Source organism: Oncorhynchus keta, chromosome 34 (genome assembly GCF_023373465.1).
Source record: "Oncorhynchus keta strain PuntledgeMale-10-30-2019 chromosome 34, Oket_V2, whole genome shotgun sequence".
NCBI lineage: Eukaryota > Metazoa > Chordata > Actinopteri > Salmoniformes > Salmonidae > Oncorhynchus > Oncorhynchus keta.
The window spans coordinates 58,674,721-58,695,775 of NC_068454.1; the positions used below are offsets into that span (position 1 = coordinate 58,674,721).

The 21,055-nt window shown below is 44.5% G+C and overlaps 1 protein-coding gene across 2 annotated transcripts in view; it reads right to left on the reverse strand.

Annotated features, from left to right (window-relative positions):
- Positions 1 to 21,055, reverse strand: part of LOC118367365 (mannosyl-oligosaccharide 1,2-alpha-mannosidase IA) — a 204,358-nt gene that overhangs the window by 11,734 nt on the left and 171,569 nt on the right. Inside the window, exons 5-9 of one of the 2 annotated variants that reach the window (XM_035750748.2) lie at positions 10,934 to 11,028; positions 4,628 to 4,754; positions 3,995 to 4,088; positions 2,501 to 2,616; positions 1,057 to 1,276 (exon numbers count right to left, since the gene is read on the reverse strand). In XM_035750748.2, the coding sequence (XP_035606641.1) occupies positions 1,057 to 1,276; positions 2,501 to 2,616; positions 3,995 to 4,088; positions 4,628 to 4,754; positions 10,934 to 11,028 (652 nt within the window). The remainder of the gene's footprint in view (positions 1 to 1,056; positions 1,277 to 2,500; positions 2,617 to 3,994; positions 4,089 to 4,627; positions 4,755 to 10,933; positions 11,029 to 21,055) is intronic. The other variant, XM_035750749.2, reaches the window with a different exon arrangement.

A 21,055-nucleotide genomic window follows, 5' to 3' on the forward strand; every position in this document is an offset into this window, starting at 1 on the left:
CCTACCAGACCACTGACTCAAAGAGCTCTCATGAGCCCCTCCTTTATAGTAGAATCCTCAAACCAGTTTCTAAAGACGGTTGACATCGAGTGGAAGCCCTAGGAAGTGCAACTTCATCCATATCTCACTGTGAATTCAATAGGGACTGGGTTGAAAATCGACCAACCTCAGATTTCTTACTTCCTGTTTGGATTTCTTCTCAGGTTTTTGCCTGCCAGATGAGTTCAGAGTATTTTCTATCCAATACTTATAATAATAATATGCATATATTAGCATCTGGGACAGAATAGGAGACAGTTCACTCTGGGCACGCTATTCATCAAAAAGTGAAATGCTGCCCCCTATCCCCAAAAGGTTTTAAACATCGTTTGACATGTTACTACAAACTTTTGTTGTACTTTAAAAAAACTTTTAGTCTGGACTTAGTGCCCACACCTTGTGCATTCGGATTACTGGACTAAACGCGCAAACCAACATTTTTGGTCATAAAGAGGGACATTATCGAACAAAACAAACATTTATTGTCTAACATGGAGACCTGGGAGTGCCACCAGATGAAAATCATCAAAGGTAAGTGATCAATTTTAATGTTATTTCTGACTTTTGTGATGCCTCTCCATGGTTGGAAAATGGCTGCATGGATTTCTGTGACGAGGCGCTGACCTAACATAATCGTTTGGTGTGCTTTCGCCGTAAAGCCTATTTGAAATCAGACACTGTGGTTGGATTTACGAGAAGTTTAATTTTAAAATGGCGTATAATACTTGTATGTTTGAGGAACTTTAATTATGGGATTTCTGTTGTTTTGGATTTGGCGCCCTGCAATTTCACTGGCTGTTGTCGAGGTGGGACGCCAGAGAGGTTAACAAGATAGTCTAACAGCATTGTAATTTCACTGACTTGATAATGTCCTGCACAATAACAGGAAATGCTCTAATTGCTCTGAATACACAGAGCAACATCCAGCCATTGGATATCCAATATCCTTAAATACTCATCTCATACCTGGCCTTGACACAGATGTCCTATACTCAATGCCTTCCCAGTCCTACTCACCAGATCTACTGTAGCTCTCATGGCAGGTGTGCGTAATCTCTGCAGCCAGGTCCAGGTAGTGCTGTCTCTTCTCTGGAGCTCCGTCGTCCGCGCCGATCACCACCATGCCCCCGGAGAAGCAGGCCAGGTGGCCCATCTTGTGGTCCAGAATGCCCCCCCTCCACTCCGCCATGTAGGTCAGCCCACCAGGGGACTTCTGCACCAGGTTAGCCTCGATAGCCTGGGGGATGATAGACATTTATAAATGGGTGAGACACAGGTAAATCTATATTAATTGACTGCATACTGAAGCATTTTTGTCAACTCGGTGTTGCTTTGAATCCTGCTGGTACTGTGATGGGGAAACATGGTTAGCATTTATACTAGCCTGGGGGTATTCTACATACATACAGTAGAATACAGCTTTCTACCTTAGAAATAGAATCCAGGCTTTTTATTCTAGTCATTCTATACGTATGATTTCAACTCTGTGGTTTCTGAATGCTTCTGTTACTCTGAAACTGAGATGGCGAAACACTGTCAATAAAAAAAAGACCGCAATTGTTTTTCAATTTAAATCTGATCTAAGAAGAGATACTGGAGAAGCAATTGGAAGGTCTGGAATACATTTCTATCTACAGCACAGGTGCCATGGCAGTGCTGGGATGTCAGCTGCTTCAATTTGTGTGTACCCAAGTTGTCGTTTGGCGTGTTCTATCCACAATGCTCTGTGGATGCATGTTCTGTAGACATACTATCTATGCACATAGCCAATGTGAACAACGTGTCCATATTGGTATTTATGTATGGAATTATTTATACATCCTATAACATATTATATTCTGATTCCAGGAGAGAGAGAGAGGTGGAAATCTGGTGGAAACAAAGGAGAGATAGAGGGATGGAAAGAGAGAAACAGAGAGAGAAACACCCCTGTTGCAGAGTTTGTCTTTCTTTGGAAAGTCAGGAAACAGAGTTCTCTCTCTATCTCTCTCTCTCTCTCATCAGTCTCATCAGCCTAAAAGACGAGTGTCAATGGTATTTAAGGAGAGGATATTGTGCTAGTTGATGGTTGAGGGATTGGGTGTGTGGAGGAGGTTGTGTGTGTCATGCCATGTTTGTGAGTGTGTATGTGTGAGTGTGTGTGCAGTGCGAGTGTGTGTGCACGTGCATGTTTGCATGTATGCGTCTGTTAGCGCATGTGCATGTTTGCGTGTATGTTTGTGACTTTGTGTGCACGCGTGTGCATGTGTCGTGTGTGTTTGTGCATCACAGGTTGCTGATACTTGTTATGATGTACTGTAAAAGCCTACCGAATTCTAAAATTACAGCAATAACAGACCCCAGTCCTCCTTTCCTTTGTTCCCTCCATCCGTATATCCTTCCATATTGCCTGCTGAGACCGAGCGGCCCCCTGACGACAGCAGTAGGTCCCTCGCTGTGCGCTACATGGAAGTTCTCCTACCTCCAGAGCACTGTAGTACATCTTCTTAGCCTCCTCGTCCGTCTTGTCTGACATCAGATATGATTTGATCAGATACTCGTAGAAGCTATCCCCCAGGCCGCCAATGGAAACATGATCTGGGAGAGAAAAAAGAGAGACATCTGACATTATCTCTACACAGGGGGGGGGGTCTTTTTCACAAACATTACTCTGCAGTCTCACAGGCGGGCGAAACCCAACAACCAATCAAATAGAGTCAAATAGAATCAGGGTATACGTGGGGTATGACAGGCTGACTGATTTGTAGATTCATACTCTGAGTAGCCTAAGCAAAGAAAATAGCATTGTCATTATGGCTAGCTTTATCACGTACCCACACAGTTGTGGTTTTAATTTAAATAAAAATGATAATTGGTTAGTACAACTTCAGATATATATTTTTTTCCTCCCACTCAATTTCATGCTAATTTAACAACTCTGGATAAAATACTGCGTTGGAGACGTTTTTGTGCGCTCACACATCCACACACACATCCATGCAGGCAGGCAGGCAGGCAGGCACGTCCACCCTCCACCACCACACATTCCTACACACTGTGAAAGGTTATCACGCAGCGTTCTGCTAGCCCTTGACAACAGAACACCAGAGACTGTGGGAGAGGTCTGTGTGAATCTGTGCTTTCTCCTCTGTGCCCCATGTGCCCATGCTGACAAAAACAAAGGCTGGACTGAACACCCATCCCCCTCTCCTTCCTCTCCTCCTTATCTACCTGCTTCATTAACCATTCGCCCACAACAACAATTATCCCCATAATCAGCCAGATTAGGACTTCCAGACCCACATCTTCAGAGCCCGTCTTGGCATCTCCCATTCCTCTGCCTTTCAGACGAATCGGGAAAAGACTCAATTCCCCGACGTAATTGGATTCATTATTATTTGAATAACCCAGAGCGAGGCGATTTACAGCACTGCTTGAGACTGACGTTGCTACTGAAAGAAAGAAAGGGAGAAAAAGGGGTGGATGGATGACAAGGAGGCTCCAAAGGATTTAAATAGGAGAGCTCCTGCAAGGCCGGAGGAGTGTGTAGAAAGATCAGTTCACGGACGACTACAGGGTAATAATATGGAATTCCTGTACAGTTTTAAAAAGTCTACGGTTTGCCTGTGGCCGGGTTAACCAAGGACGTTCTTTACTGCTGTACTACAATTACAAAGGAGGTGCTTGTATAGTGGCAAAGGCTTTCCTGTGGACACAGTGTGTGAAGTGTGGTGATGTAAATTAAGCTAGCCCGCTAGCCAGATAGCACTTTTCAGACCAGGCTAGTAGGAAATGTGGCGTGAAATGTTGTCTTCCCAAATTTCGCATGGCACAAATGTTGTACCTTTGGCTAGTAGAATGCCACTCAGGCTGTCTAGTAGACATTCTAGTCTACTAGTGTGGCTGGCCAGTGCCCTTATGTTCCATGATAATAATATAATAATGTGTATCTCCTTCGGTGGAGACCAGTACTCACGTTGGACCCAGTTGCCACTGACGGGACTCAAGAAGTTGGGATAGAGACCGTGAGGCTTCTCGATTTTGTTCAACAGCTTTCGGATATTCATAACCTGCAACCCCCACACAAGTTTAAAAAAAAAACACATTAGCTCTGAACGAAAAATCTTTCTGTAAACTAAAAATAACTGTAGAGAGGATTTCAACTGTGGCATCACATGTGCTTCGAAATGATTTAAATGTCCTTGTACCCTGAAGTTGACGCTCACAGACAAATTAGAAAGTAAACGTAGTCATCCAAGGAAAGTTGCCATTATGTTCAGTATGCCCATTAAAAGCATTCACAAATATCCATTAAATGAATGGAAAGTGAAGTCCTTAAGAATAGTAATGACCGCAGAAAGAAAAACACACATGGATAATGGCATAGAGAATGCACTGATAAGCATACAATGTTAATGGTTTCACATATTTTACTGAGTAAAATCTGAAATTCGGTCGCAGACAGTCACGCAAAATGGCAGAAAACGTCCCCAAAGTTCCCAGGTTTTTTGAGAAATTCCTGTGGAACGATTCTAACTGGATTCTAACTAAGTTTCTGGATTTGTGCGACCCAAGTCACTCACAGAACTGTGGGTACTGTAGTACATACCTTCTCTGTGTAGATGCCATTGTTGGAGAGCTCTGATAGGTGGACAAACTCCAGGTGCAGGGTTCCAAACTCCGCCAGGATACTGCTCCCGGCTGACGCCCAGCCCCAGCTCCAACTGGTGCCACTGCAATAGAAACCATACCGGGACAAGTGAGGACCACAGTCAACACACTGTTATACACACTGGGGACAAAAACCATAAAGGGACAAGTGAGGACCACAGTCAACACACACTGTTATACACACTGGGAACAGAAACCATACCGGGACAAGTGAGGACTACAGTCAACACACACTGTTATACACACTGGGGACAGAAACCATACCGGGACAAGTGAGGACTACAGTCAACACACTGTTATACACACTGGGGACAGAAACCATACCGGGACAAGTGAGGACTACAGTCAACACACTGTTATACACACTGGGGACAAAAACCATAAAGGGACAAGTGAGGACCACAGTCAACACACACTGTTATACACACTGGGAACAGAAACCATACCGGGACAAGTGAGGACTACAGTCAACACACTGTTATACACACTGGGGACAAAAACCATAACGGGACAAGTGAGGACCACAGTCAACACACACTGTTATACACACTGGGAACAGAAACCATACCGGGACAAGTGAGGACTACAGTCAACACACTGTTATACACACTGGGGACAAAAACCATAAAGGGACAAGTGAGGACCACAGTCAACACACACTGTTATACACACTGGGAACAGAAACCATACCGGGACAAGTGAGGACTACAGTCAACACACTGTTATACACACTGGGGACAAAAACCATAACGGGACAAGTGAGGACCACAGTCAACACACACTGTTATACACACTGGGAACAGAAACCATACCGGGACAAGTGAGGACTACAGTCAACACACTGTTATACACACTGGGGACAAAAACCATAAAGGGACAAGTGAGGACCACAGTCAACACACACTGTTATACACACTGGGAACAGAAACCATACCGGGACAAGTGAGGACTACAGTCAACACACTGTTATACACACTGGGGACAAAAACCATAACGGGACAAGTGAGGACCACAGTCAACACACACTGTTATACACACTGGGAACAGAAACCATACCGGGACAAGTGAGGACCACAGTCAACACACTGTTATACACACTGGGAACAGAAACCATACCGGGACAAGTGAGGACCACAGTCAACACACACTGTTATACACACTGGGAACAGAAACCATAACGGGACAAGTGAGGACCACAGTCAACACACTGTTATACACACTGGGAACAGAAACCATACCGGGACAAGTGAGGACTACAGTCAACACACACTGTTATACACACTGGGGACAGAAACCATACCGGGACAAGTGAGGACTACAGTCAACACACTGTTATACACACTGGGGACAAAAACCATAACGGGACAAGTGAGGACTACAGTCAACACACTGTTATACACACTGGGGACAAAAACCATAACGGGACAAGTGAGGACCACAGTCAACACACACTGTTATACACACTGGGAACAGAAACCATACCGGGACAAGTGAGGACTACAGTCAACACACTGTTATACACACTGGGGACAAAAACCATAACGGGACAAGTGAGCACCACAGTCAACACACACTGTTATACACACTGGGAACAGAAACCATACCGGGACAAGTGAGGACCACAGTCAACACACTGTTATACACACTGGGAACAGAAACCATACTGGGACAAGTGAGGACCACAGTCAACACACACTGTTATACACACTGGGAACAGAAACCATACCGGGACAAGTGAGGACTACAGTCAACACACTGTTATACACACTGGGGACAAAAACCATAACGGGACAAGTGAGGACCACAGTCAACACACACTGTTATACACACTGGGAACAGAAACCATACTGGGACAAGTGAGGACCACAGTCAACACACACTGTTATACACACTGGGAACAGAAACCTTACCGGGACAAGTGAGGACTACAGTCAACACACTGTTATACACACTGGGGACAAAAACCATAACGGGACAAGTGAGGACCACAGTCAACACACACTGTTATACACACTGGGAACAGAAACCATAACGGGACAAGTGAGGACCACAGTCAACACACACTGTTATACACACTGGGAACAGAAACCATACCGGGACAAGTGAGGACCACAGTCAACACACTGTTATACACACTGGGAACAGAAACCATACTGGGACAAGTGAGGACCACAGTCAACACACACTGTTATACACACTGGGAACAGAAACCATACCGGGACAAGTGAGGACTACAGTCAACACACTGTTATACACACTGGGGACAAAAACCATAACGGGACAAGTGAGGACCACAGTCAACACACACTGTTATACACACTGGGAACAGAAACCATACCGGGACAAGTGAGGACCACAGTCAACACACTGTTATACACACTGGGAACAGAAACCATACTGGGACAAGTGAGGACCACAGTCAACACACACTGTTATACACACTGGGAACAGAAACCATACCGGGACAAGTGAGGACCACAGTCAACACACTGTTATACACACTGGGAACAGAAACCATACCGGGACAAGTGAGGACTACAGTCAACACACACTGTTATACACACTGGGAACAGAAACCATACTGGGACAAGTGAGGACCACAGTCAACACACACTGTTATACACACTGGGGACAGAAACCATACCGGGACAAGTGAGGACCACAGTCAACACACTGTTATACACACTGGGAACAGAAACCATACCGGGACAAGTGAGGACTACAGTCAACACACACTGTTATACACACTGGGGACAGAAACCATACCGGGACAAGTGAGGACCACAGTCAACACACTGTTATACACACTGGGGACAAAAACCATAACGGGACAAGTGAGCACCACAGTCAACACACACTGTTATACACACTGGGAACAGAAACCATACCGGGACAAGTGAGGACTACAGTCAACACACTGTTATACACACTGGGGACAGAAACCATACCGGGACAAGTGAGGACCACAGTCAACACACTGTTATACACACTGGGAACAGAAACCATACCGGGACAAGTGAGGACTACAGTCAACACACACTGTTATACACACTGGGGACAGAAACCATACCGGGACAAGAGAGGACCACAGTCAACATACACCATTACACACTGGTTCACTCAAGACAATAAATCCATGCGAGCATTAAAAAAAATCATTACGTTCTGCAACATTTTAATAGTGAGCAAATAAACAGTATTGCATCTTGATGTGATGCTACAATTGCATTTTGTTCTTACAAAACGTAGGCAGATTGTACAGATAAACAATCAACACCAGTGTCAGTAATGAAAAACATTTCATTTTCACCTCAGTGTGGTGTCACTTTCAGCAGTTCCCTGGTTTGTCTTTGAGGCAACTAAGTGTCTTGTAGCCAATGCATTATATGGTTCTAGTGCACCAACACCTACAATATCTCCAAAATGTGTTTTCTTTTATATCCCAGAGCAACGGCCCATTATTTGTTTCTTTCTTGCTTTTCAGAAAGCACTGAGCCGAGGAGACAGATATCCAGTCAGATATTACAATTGTTCATCACTCTCCAGAATTGTGTGTTTTGGTGCTGAAGAAAGTACAGAGACGAATGTGCATCCCAAATGGCACCTTATTGAAAACATTGTTCACTACTATTGACCAAAGCCATGGGGGCCCTGGACAAAAGTAGTACACTATATAGGGAATAGGGTTCCATTTAGGGCGCAGTATAAAGATTAAGCAGGTCTGGATCTGTTTGTCCCCCTTGGGCACCAACCCAGATGCTAGCTGATGCACCGCATCATTTGTCTGGGGAACAGAGTGGGAGGCTTTTACCGCCCTCTGTAGATCAATAACACCGTCTACCTCTGCAGAGTCGAGGAAAGCGTTAAGTTCATCTTAGAGACTGAAACAAGAGCGTCAACCAGGGTCACCAATAAACGAAAATGACACCCTAGTTCCTATATAGTGCAATAATTTTGACCAGGACCCATAGGGTTCTGGTCAAAGTAGCACACTACAGTGAGTAGAACACTATATAGAGAATGGGGTGCGGTTTCGGATGCAACCCATATCTTATTTCTCTATGAAAGTAGTGCACTGTGAGGATGATATGCGCAGCCGTCTCAGAATAACAGTGTGTCTATGTCTAAATTACGACTTCAACGACATGCTAATACACTCTGCCTGACCTGATCAGAGGAGGTGAGATGGAACGTCATTACATTACATTATAGTACATGACCTAATCCTACATTAATAGAAAGTGATAAAGGGATGAATGGAACGAAACGTATTAGCGGAGGATGGAAAGAAAAAAAGAGAAACTATAAAGGGATGGAAGCAAAGAGAGATGTCGTCCTGATGAATATGCTTCGTATTAGTTTGGTAATCCACCATTAGCTGAAGTAACATCAGGGCCCGTCGATTAGGAAAAGCCAACACCTCATTTGGCCGCCTTTCGTTCCAGTTCTCTGCTGCCTGTGACTGGAACGAATTGCAAAAATCGCTGAAGTTGGAGACTTTTATCTCCCTCACCAACTTCAAACATCTGCTATCTGAGCAGCTAACCGATCGCTGCAGCTGTACATAGTCCATCGGTAAATAGCCCACCCAATTTTACCTACCTCATCCCCATACTGTTTTTATTTATTTACTTTTCTGCTCTTTTGCACACCAATATCTCTACCTGTACATGACCATCTGATCATTTATCACTCCAGTGTTAATCTGCAAAATTGTAATTATTCGCCTACCTCCTCATGCCTTTTGCACACAATGTATATAGACTCTCTTTTTTTCTACTGTGCTATTGACTTGTTAATTGTTTACTCCATGTGTAACTCTGTGTTGTTGTCTGTTCACACTGCTATGCTTTATCTTGGCCAGGTCGCAGTTGTAAATGAGAACTTGTTCTCAACTAGCCTACCTGGTTAAATAAAGGTGAAAAAAAAGAAAAAAGAAACATCCCTGGTCTTTGTGGTTGAATTTATGTTTGAAATTCACTGCTAGACTTAGGGACCTCACTGATAATTGTATGTGTTTGGTACAGAGATGAGGTAGTAATTAAAAAATCATGTTAAACACTATTATTGCACACAGAGTGAGTCCATGCAACGTGTTATGGGACTTGTTAAGCAAATGTAACTCCTTTAAGTTATTTATGCTTCCACTTTGACATTATGGAGTATTGTGTGTAGGCCAGGGACAAACCATTTCAATGGAATCTGTAACACAACAAAATGTGGAAAAAGTCAAGGGGTGTGAATACTTTCTGGTGGCACTGTAAATTGGTACATTGTACACTTTAGGAAACTTGCAAAAAATAATTGGCAGCTTTCGCATTCAGTAACTTGCAAACAAGTGTTCAACACTTTCTCTATGCATTATTCATTGTGCTCCTTGTATGAATGTGTTCGCATCGCTAACTACAAAGGATTTACCTTGAGGTTCTTCAATGTGTTGAGGCCTTTTTGGGGGCACAAGTAGTCCTGAAATACTGTATGAAAGACCACATGGGACATGCTACATATACAACAGAGGACTTCGAAGACTTTCAAGTCTGCCCATTGGCAGCATATTAATTGTGTTACACTGAATTCCCTCGGTGTTTGTGTTTGAGGACATTAAATATCTAGTACTTGTACATTATGGGGCAACAGCGTTTTTCTCTCTGAGCTACTGTATCCCTTGCTGTTGGGGTGTAGGTGTGTGTGTGTTCAATATGCATTGTGCGTGTGCGTTTCTGTAGTTTCTGTACATGTACGTTCCTTTCCCTATGTCGCTGTAATTTATAATGTGTATCGTTCCTCTCTGCCCATCTGCACTCAGGGTCCATGTTACCCATCTAACTGGAATTAGCTCTGGAATCAGTTAATTCAATTTGCCAGCAACTGTCTGCTTAGACAGGCGGGTTAATTGGAAGCAGGTGGCAGGCAGAGGTGCCAGAGAGATGTCTTTTTAGATGATAAGATAGTGAGAAAATGTAATAAAAGTGTACAGTTTCTTAACTATGTAGGGTTGGGGGGTCTTGCATATGGGGATCCCGATAAAATCGCACAGATCAGGGTTGAACACGTTATTTAATTTGTGGCTCCAACACGAGGCCGCAAATCTCAAACATTTCAAATGGAAACAGAAGTATGAAATGGGCACCACCTCCTTATTGCAATGTAATCCAGCTAAATGTGTTGGTAAGGTCTCATACAGTATGTGTTTATAATAGGATACTGCAGCTAGGGAATCATGGGGACTGTTAGCTAGGCTCACCTGCCCAGGTTGATGACTCCACGTGGGATACCGGTTGGTGTGTTGAAGGCCGGTAGGAGCTTCTCCCCAAGCACCATCACTTTCCGCTTGAACATCTACAACAACAAGGAAGGAGGGAGACTTAGTAAACACTCACAGAAACACACAAAGACAGAAATACACACACCTGTGCAAAAACCAGCCCCCAACCCCACAGAGGTGCACAGAGGTGCACATTCATCTTGGCCCCTGTAAGAAAAATATTTTTGCTTCCAAGTACAGAACCTTTTCACCCAACAAAGAGCCATCAAATAACTCTTCCTCTTCTTCAGAGGAAAAAGGTTTCATGTAGAACCCTTTCATGTAGCGAACAGTCAAACACAGAGAGTAGAATTAAAGTGTAGCTCCAGCCCCGATACTTTCCAGATGGCTTCCCAGCCTCTCGCAACAAAGCTAATTATGCAGAACATAACAAACCCAGGGACAACGGACAGGCTACGCTGCTCTGAGAAGGAATAAAAGCAATCTTATTGATGTAACCCAGAGCAGTTCAATTAAAACGACACTCTTCTCTGCTGCCTGCCTCTTGAAAGCAGGGCCACGGGAGAGCGAAGCACTGTCTCAAAGTAAGATTAACAGGTCAGATTGATCTGCATAACCTGCCAAGACAGAGTTAGAAGGAAAGAGAAGTAGAGAGAGAGAGAAGAGAGAGGGTTAAATAGCGAGAGACTCAGAGTGCTGGTATTAGAATTGAGATGTGAGGCTGCTAACAGAGAGAACTAGAAAAGAGGGAGAGGGCTATTGTTCGGGGGAGACTGTGTGAATCAGGCCTTTATGGTCAAATTGCTGCAAAGAAAACACTACTCAAGGTCACAAATGAGAAGAAGAGACTTGCTTGGGCCAAGAAACACAAGCAATTTCCACCATTAAGCAGGTGGAAATCTGTCCTTTGGTCTGATGAGTCCAAACTTGAGATTTTTGGTTCCAACCGCCTTATCTTTGTGCGAAGCAGTAGAAGGTGAACGGATGTTCTCTGCATGTGTATTTCCCACCATGAAGCATGGAGGAGGAGGTGTGATGGTGTGGGGGTGCTTTGCTGGTGACACTGTCTTTGATTTATTTAGAATTCAAGGCACACTTAACCAGCATGGCTACTACAGCATTCTGCAGCAATACACCATCCCCTCTGCTTTGCATAGTGGGACTATCAATTGTTTTTCAACAGGACAATGACCCAACACACCTCCAGGCTGTGTAAGGGCTATTTGACCAAGAAGGAGAGCGATGGAGTGCTGCATCAGATGACCTGGCCTCGACAATCACCCAACTCAACCCAATTGAGATGGATTGGGATGAGTTGGACCGCAGAGTGAAGGAAAAGCAGCCAACAAGTGCTCAGCATATGTGGGAAATCTTTCAAGACATTTCAGGTGAAGCTGGTTGAGAGAATGCCAAGAGTGTGCAAAGCTGTCATCATATTTAAAATATATAACACTTTTTTGGTTTCTACATGATTCCATACGTGTTATTTCATAGTTTTGATGTCGTCACTACTATTCTACAATGTAGAAAATAGTAAAAAATAAAGAAAAACCCTTGAATGAGTAGGTGTGTCCAAACTTCTGACTGATACTGTTTATATATATATATATATATATTATGCTAACAAAGTACTATTGAATTCCCATAACGGATGCTAGCTAAATACTAACAAGCGCAAACGAACATAAACTAAATGCAAGGACAGACAACCCAGCTCATAAAGTTATACAACTATCTCAAAAGGCTACTAACACTTGATCCAGGGGGGGATTGATTTTCTGTGCTGTAACCAAGAAGCGTGGTCTTGCAAACTAGCTACCTATAGCTAGCAAGTTCAAACAAATGCATAGCTGGAGCCCTGAGCTGGAGAAAATGTATTTGGCACAAAGATGGTTAACGTATAGCTCGTTGTAAGATATTTATCTGGCATACATTAGTAGTGAATGTCAAGTGTAACTTGATCACCTCAACAGTGGACGTCACGTAACGAAACTTCAGTTTGCTCCATTTGCTCTTTATAAACAAACTGGCTAAATAAAATGTTTTATTTAAAAAATCAAGATGCCCCGGTATACGGTATAGAGTACCACAGTATGAGTCATAATACCCATAAAACCTAGTAGTCAAACAGGGAAATGGCTTCCTGTAGCTCAGTTGGTAGAGCATGGCGCTTGTAACGCCAGGGTAGTGGGTTCGATTCCCGGGACCACCCATACGTAGAATGTATGCACACATGACTGTAAGTCGCTTTGGATAAAAGCGTCCGCTAAATGGCATATATATAAATGGTTCCAATTGTTTGATTCCACCATTCATTTTCCCCATGGTGGATTTTAGAAACACATAAAACAAGGGTTGTGCTAATTAGTTGCTAATGTAGCAATCATAAAGTACCACAAATACCACGGTGATCTAGACAGACTGCCGAATCGAAGGTAAAAAGGTCAAAATCTCTGGAAATTGACAAAATATCTTTAAATTGACAATTCTGTGAACAGTCTTGTGCACATTTTAAATTGACACGATACCTGATTATTTGATACCTGAGATTTGTGGTCTTGCATGATGTCTATTTTGATGCTAATTAGCATTTTCGAATCAGAGTAAATAGAGCCGAATATATTGATAAAAGTCTCCTGGTCCGAAACAGATTTACATAGTTATCAAAACATCACCCCAGGGTAAAGCCTACATGAACACACAACCCTTATTCGTAGTGTGTCTAAAATTTCCAATGGGGAAAAACGAATGATGGAAAAACGAATGGAACCACTTCCCTGTTTGACTGCTAGGTTTTACGAGGATTATGACATATCCACCGTGGGGCTCTATACCGCCCAAGCCTAGTGTGTGTGTGTGTGTGTGTGTGTGTGTGTGTGTGTGTGTGTGTGTGTGTGTGTGTGTGTGTGTGTGTGTGTGTGTGTGTGTGTGTGTGTGTGTGTGTGTGTGTGTGTGTGTGTGTGTGTGTGTGTGTGTGTGTGTGTTTACAAAGTGTCACAGTGCTCTTTGGCAGTCTCTCCATCTCACCGCGTGGTAACTCAGCTAAAAGAAAGAGTAAGTGAGAAGGAGAGGAGGCGGCGGGTAGAGCTGAGTGTTCATATAGGTTTGCAACCCAAATGGCACCCTATTTCCTAACTTTGACCAGGGCTCTGGGAAATAGGTTGCCAATTGGGACGCACTAATAAATGCATGTCAGAGTAACCAGCCATTAAATTATGATCATCAATAATGTCAATATGAGTTGCCCGTGTCCTTGTCCAACAGTAAGTGAATGATACAATGCCTCTCCTGACTGCGCCACTCTAACTGCTAGCTCTGACTGCAGCTGAGAGCCAAGGAAGGCTCGTTATCTCCATCATATGAAGGACGCGCCTGGACACGGTCTGTCTGGGCATTGATTCACCCTTTCTGGGTCTTTGTTATTGTGACCAGGAGGCAGAGTGGGCTACAGACAGATGTACTAGCACATGACTGATTTGGACACATTATGTGTGTGGATATATATGTTTGTTCTCATGTTTGTTCTCATGTTTGTTCTCATGTGTAGTGTGCAGATATGCACACATGCACACAATCTTCATTGTCATCGGTAACATGCGTGCACGCACAAACAAATCGTTCCACCTATTTACCCACCCACATGCAAGTTCAGGTGCTACCCCAGGCCCTTGACAAATTCCCATTTACAGCCAGCTGCTACAATGTCATCTTTACAATCCAATTACCTATAGATCTGCATGTTACACTCCGGCACAATCCATACTAGTTCAAATGACTCAGATTCACAGGCCATTGATACCACACAGAGACAAAAAAGAGCTAAAGGCTCCATCTAGCAGCTGGGGGCCCAGTCCCTTGCTGGCCCACTAGCCCTCCAGAACTCCCATAATTCCATTCCCTCTCAGCATACTGGGAGGGCCTGGGAGACCCAGGGTGGATTTACACACAGAGGAAGCTCATTAATCCATACTGTAGGATCCACGGCTAAGATGAGTGTGTGTTCGTGTGTATGTGTGTTCGTGTGTATGTGTGTGTGACGGGAGCTGCAGATTGCCCCTCTGGTCTGCCAGCTCCATCTCTTATCAAAGAGATTACTAATGACCCTCTCCCCCATCCTTACTTAACCAACCTAGCAGTTCATGGGCATCATGTAAACACATGCCCACAGTCCTTTTAAAACCCACACACACACACACACACACACACACACACACACACACACACACACACACACACACACACACACACACACACACACACACACACACACACACACACACACACACACACACACACACACACACACACACACACACACACACACACACACACACACACGAGTGCACAAACTCCAATTATTTCCCACTGTTATTAAGCCTTGTTTACGCACTTAGAAATTCCTTATATATTAATTACAGCAAGAGCCCTTTTGAGGGCAGCTGTGGTATGCTTTACTGATGAGCACATGCAACGTTGCAGGCCCCCTTTCACATCTATCTAAATCTACCTCCCCCTTCTATAGTGCAGAGCAAGACTTCAGTACAGCTCCAGCTAATCTGCATCTCACTCACGCCCTCCTCTCCTTCTTCTCCCTCGGCTCATTCATCCCCCCCCCCCCTGTCCCCTGTAACTATTCCCGAGGTTGTTGCTGTAAATGAGAAAGTGTTCTCAGTCAACTTACCTGGTAAAAAATAAGGGTAACAAAAATTGTACAAAATCACAGAAGTGCCTATGGAGACGTGCTGCTGCTTCACATGCAGCGCACGTTAGAGTCTACGCATACTTCCCAACCATCCCACGTGCATCTCCCGGCGCTCGTCCACAATCCTTAACCCAGCCATCGGAAGAACGGACAAGGCCACGGCACGGAGGACCATCGATCCGTTGTAACAGGAGACGGCTCGCCTACTTCGCTTTCGGTTTGGAATCATGCCTTGGATGTTGCACACGACAGCCGCAAACCGAATGGCTTTTCTCTTTTAAGCACAAGAGACGTGCGGCGGCGACGCAGTCACCTCTCCCTGATTTAACACTGTCAGGGACCAGTGGAGACAGACTGAGGGATAGAACTCTGTATGTATGGCATCCTCGGTTACCATTCAAACTTCTCAATTGTGAGTCAAAGAAACACTTGAAGTGTGAAAGTGAAAATGAGAGGGGGTTGCTCTTTTGGTGGAGTCGGTTTTCACTCCTGTGTTCTCGCTGTTGTCCCGAACTCTTTTTTTAACCACCCCATTGGCTAGATTCTTGGATAAGTAGCATACAGGTGTAACAAGAACTGACATTGGCAATAATGCACATGCAACTTATAGTACAACGGTTTCAGTGGGATATAGGCCAACTGGAGGCTATACATCAGGACAACAACGAAAACTCTCTGCACCTACCTGATGCATGTGTTTCTCAACTCCAGTCCTCCAGTACCCCCCAACAGGATACCTTTCGATTGGAGTCCCAGACAAACTCACCTAGTTCAACTAATTGAGGGTCTGATGATTAGTTGACAGGTTGAATGAGGTGTGCTTATTCGGGGCTACAACAAAAATGTGTGCTGTTGGGGGTGGATGGGGTTGGGAAACACTGGTCTGTCGTAGCAGACCATTTGCGCAAAATATACACATGTATTTCCAATGCCGTTGCATGACAGGACAGAGAACGACTACAAACCCTTATCCGAGGCCTGATAATGCCAAGCTAGCCCCATGACACTGGTCCATTATCGTTTTTTTTTTTTTTTAACGACTCAAATTTTGCACCTCCTTGTGAACACTTAATAAAAAGCTGTGCTTTTTACGACCGTGGATGAATGAATTATCCCTGTTCGCCAGCTGTGCGCGATGAAAACCGAGCCCAAAACATCCTCTCTGACCTTCACAATCCACCAATACCCCACCAGGACGAAAACATATCCTATTTTTAACCACGTTTCCTCTCCTGTCTCATTCCTCCATCTGTGTTCGGCTTTTGCTCAGGGTAGCAGCTGACTCTAAAAGGCTGTAAAAAGGCTGAGGAGACCGAAGCTGTCTGCTCAGATTGCTCGCCCAGCCCAAACCAGCATATGTTGTTTTTCTCTGGCGTGCACCGGGCTGCCGGGCCACAGTTCCGAAAGGCCTTGCCTGAGTTGACAATTTGCTCTGTCCGCGCGTCACTCACAGTGTCACTCGGTGTCACACAGTGTCCTGAAAACGGGGACCTAATCGAGGAGGTCCTTGAGGTCAGAGGAGGACCTGTGGACCAGACAAAGCCGGTGAAAACACAATGTTCGGAGCCTGGCTGGTTGTCCCTGTGACATCTTTATGTAAGGCGACCGTTCTCCTCTGCCAAGGTTAGAGTTGGCTATGTCATGATGTTCTCTCTGTCATTATGCAATACCCAGAGGTTGCTCTGCAGTCCTATAGGGGCGTTCAGAATCAGACACACTGTTTGCGTGTGACCTCTGTGTGGTCTAATGTTTCGAAACTGCCCACGTCACCACAATGTAAAGGTGTCAGGTAGCCTAGCGGTTAAGAGGGTTGGACTAGTAACCGAAAGGTTGCTGGTTCGTAATCCCCAGGGAGACTAGGGGAAAAATCTGTTGATGTGCCCTTGAGCAAAGCCCTTAACCCCAATCGCTCTGGATAAGTGTGTCTACAACATTTTTTACAGTGGATGATCTGAGCTCTGCTAGTTGGAATTGCACAGCCGAGTAAGACCCTTGAGGCCAGGGTATAAGAAGTGCCAGTACATGGTGAACCACTGAATTGTAGCATGTGTACCAGGGCTATGAGACATGTAGCTTGATTAGCTAGAAAGAAAATGGCCCGTGGGAAAGATACTGGCATGTGCTACCCATCTTTGAAACTCAACATTAGTCATCAGACAACATCCTGGTCAGAGTTAGCACAGTGCACTCAGCAGCCTTCTCTCATCTTAAAAGGTGTGTGTGTGGGAATGAGAGAACGAGAGAAAGGCACAAAGCACAGCACACATGGTTGAAAGCCTGCTGCTGGGTGCCAGCTGCTATTTGGGTTGTAATACTACGGCGCTGCCCTGATAAGAATCTAATTTGCTCAGTAGGATTTAACTGGAACAATCGGTCGATTCTTATAAGCAGTGGTCTGCCCTGGCTGGTTTTTGCCTCTATCCCGGCGGTTTACATCATTATTAGCATCTGATGGTTTTACCATTGATTCTTATGGACAGTCTGGGAGTCTTGTAAATACTACCAGAGTCTTTAGAAGAGAAGCCACAGACCATGAGCTTGATTTACTAAGTGTTCGCATCAGGTGCAAATAACGGCAGAAACAAAAGCTACGACCACGTATTTATTCACACTTTATCTCTAGTTAATAAGCCGGCAACTTTTTTTGTCCTATCCTCATTCTTCAATTCCATTCAAATTATATATATATATATATTTTTTTAAATAGGTGCCGACTTCAGTTTCAAGACACACATTTGCTGCACATCGATTCCATTCGTCATTTCAACACGGCCGACCGCAGAGGGGAAGCGGAGGCGTATGCAGGTTAGGGAACCGGGTGGTCTCAGAGCAGGAGTGCCAATCTTTTGCCTTATTTGTCACGGTGAGTAGGATTTACATGGGACAGGAGGGACCTGATCCTGGATCAGCACTCCTACTATAGGTCGTCTCATGAATACAGGCCCTGGAATTGCATTGGATCTTCAATGTTAGGAGGTTGAAGTTTCATGCAGTAAGAGATTAAGTTGTATACATTGGAGCCAGGTACTTGAGTTGGACCCCATCCATAAATGTCCTACAGTATTGATAATATGAACATATACTGGCTGGGTAATTCCGGCTGAATGCCTCTGGGAAAGATTGGATAAGTGAAGCTTGTCTCCAAATCGTGATCGTATCATACTTAGCTTTGAAGTGAAGCTAGTTTCTCTAAAGCGGTTATCGTAGCTTGTAATGGAATCCTCTATTTCCAACGCATGCAGTCTACACCAAGGGACTGATTATGGCTTAAGGCTGTGTCATCGCTGACTCTATTCCCGTGTGATACTAATACACAATGAAAAGCGCTTTAAAAAGTCCAGTTGTAAACTGCCAAGATATTGACAGTTATTTGCCTGACAGTGGAGAGGTAAAACAACATGTTCGTCACTCGAATGCGTCCGGCAGTAGCATTGACTAACACGTGTGCCGTGAGCATGGGTGTCTGAACTGACACAGGTGACACCGTGACACAGATGCATGCAATCTAGAGTCGACTGCTGACGAGCAGCACGAAGCCCTCCATGCGTCTCCATTCGCCGTGACGTCGTCTGAACGAGAACATGATGTGTATAATTTATGCTGAGTGGCATCGCCTGAGACCGAGAGGGAGCGCTAAAATGAGGTCATCAAATGAATAAGATATGAAGACCTCTCTGGGGGGGGGGGAAATGGACATGGTTACGAATTCCACACTGAACCCCATTGGAAAACCAACAGGCGGAAAGCAATCGTCTGCCCTAAAATCCTCGGAACACTTTACATTATAACTAATAGTAAATGACATTCATCTGCCCATGTTATTCTCAGTAATGTTATTCTCGGTGACGGACAGTCTCCCAACGTTATTCTCGGTAACGGAATCGGCGAACAAGATCCCACAGTACCACAAAGTTCTACGGTTCCCCCAACTCTGAGCCAACACAGTGGAGGTAATCTAAAGAACTTCGCAGTTTGTTGACTGGGTGTAATGTGGCTGTCGTGCCTCTTGTTTTTGTTGCGCCGCCATGATGCAATTAGAGAGGTTTCGGCTCCAGTGTTCTCCCGGGGAAGCCTACAGAGAGCTTTTTATGTTCCCTATAGTCGAATTACCTAGCCATGGAAGGCATACTGTGCCTATGAAAAGATGCCAGGCTAAATAACTTAAGTATCTGGAGGGGGGATTGGACGTTCCGGCTGATTGAAGCTCGCGTAGACGATCAATCATCACTAAGAGTAGACATAGTACTGTAGATGGAGATTCAGCTCAGTTATAGCCTCAGCCACCAAGTGGCACTGTATACTGCCTTATGTCTTGTGTCTTGAGAAGGGAGGTCTGAAAGTGAGTGTTTGTTACAATGCTGACTGATACATTGCTTGCATTCCCCACCAATATAGACACGTAACAGTCAAATGGGTCTGAATTCCCATATAGGAATATGTGTAAATTATAGTTTTGGTGGTTGCGGGAATAAATAAAAAAACAAACACTTTATTACTACACCTCAACTACACCTGAAAGAAATGTGTTATTTCCCCTGAAATGAGCCAGCAGCCACATCGAATCAACTCCTACCATCCACGTGAAGGTTCCTGGAGAACCCAAACAGAGTGTGTTACTCCTACACAGACAGGAGGTTATATCTATTCAGTTATCACAGTTACCCGTACAACACTATCTATCACAAGCTCTATCACCAGCCACTGACCTTTCTAACGAACGTTGAACAATATTAGGAACCCCGATGTACCCATATCAGTGAGCATGGGCGCCCTCCTTACATCAGACGGACCATCCCGCACCCCCGGTCGCCCAGGCTTCCGATCCATCAAGAATAGAGCGGTGGGCTCCATCCATCCTCCGGCTGGGTCGTCTAGCTCGGCCCCAATCGCTGGGTTGACAGTGGCGTTGGCAGGGGAACAGGGGGTGATGGGATGTGGAGCATCCACAGAGGTTGGAGGATGTCAGGTTAATTTCTCTTTAAGGATGTGACAGTTTCTCCACAGCCCTGGCTGGAAGGAGGGGACACTGGGTACATGTCAACATGCTCCAGAACCAGACGGAGATTGAAGCTAACAAGTGTCCTCCTCGAGGAGATGAGACACAGAGAGACACTGAACATTTGGAGAGTCTCGTTAAGGATAAGAATGAACTAAGGCAAGGTGCACTAGACCTGCATAAAACTTTCTAATAATACTTTTCTATTCCAAGGTTAGCAACAGCTCAATGACAAGAACAGAATGCACAAAAAAAAAACATATATTAATTAACAACAACATTTTTTTGGATTTCTGTCATGTTCAGAGTTTGCAAATAGGCAAAACAGCCATAACAGTCTTAAGTCAGACAAATGGTTATCTCTTTTAGTATTTAAACACAATACCTGTACACAAACAGCATT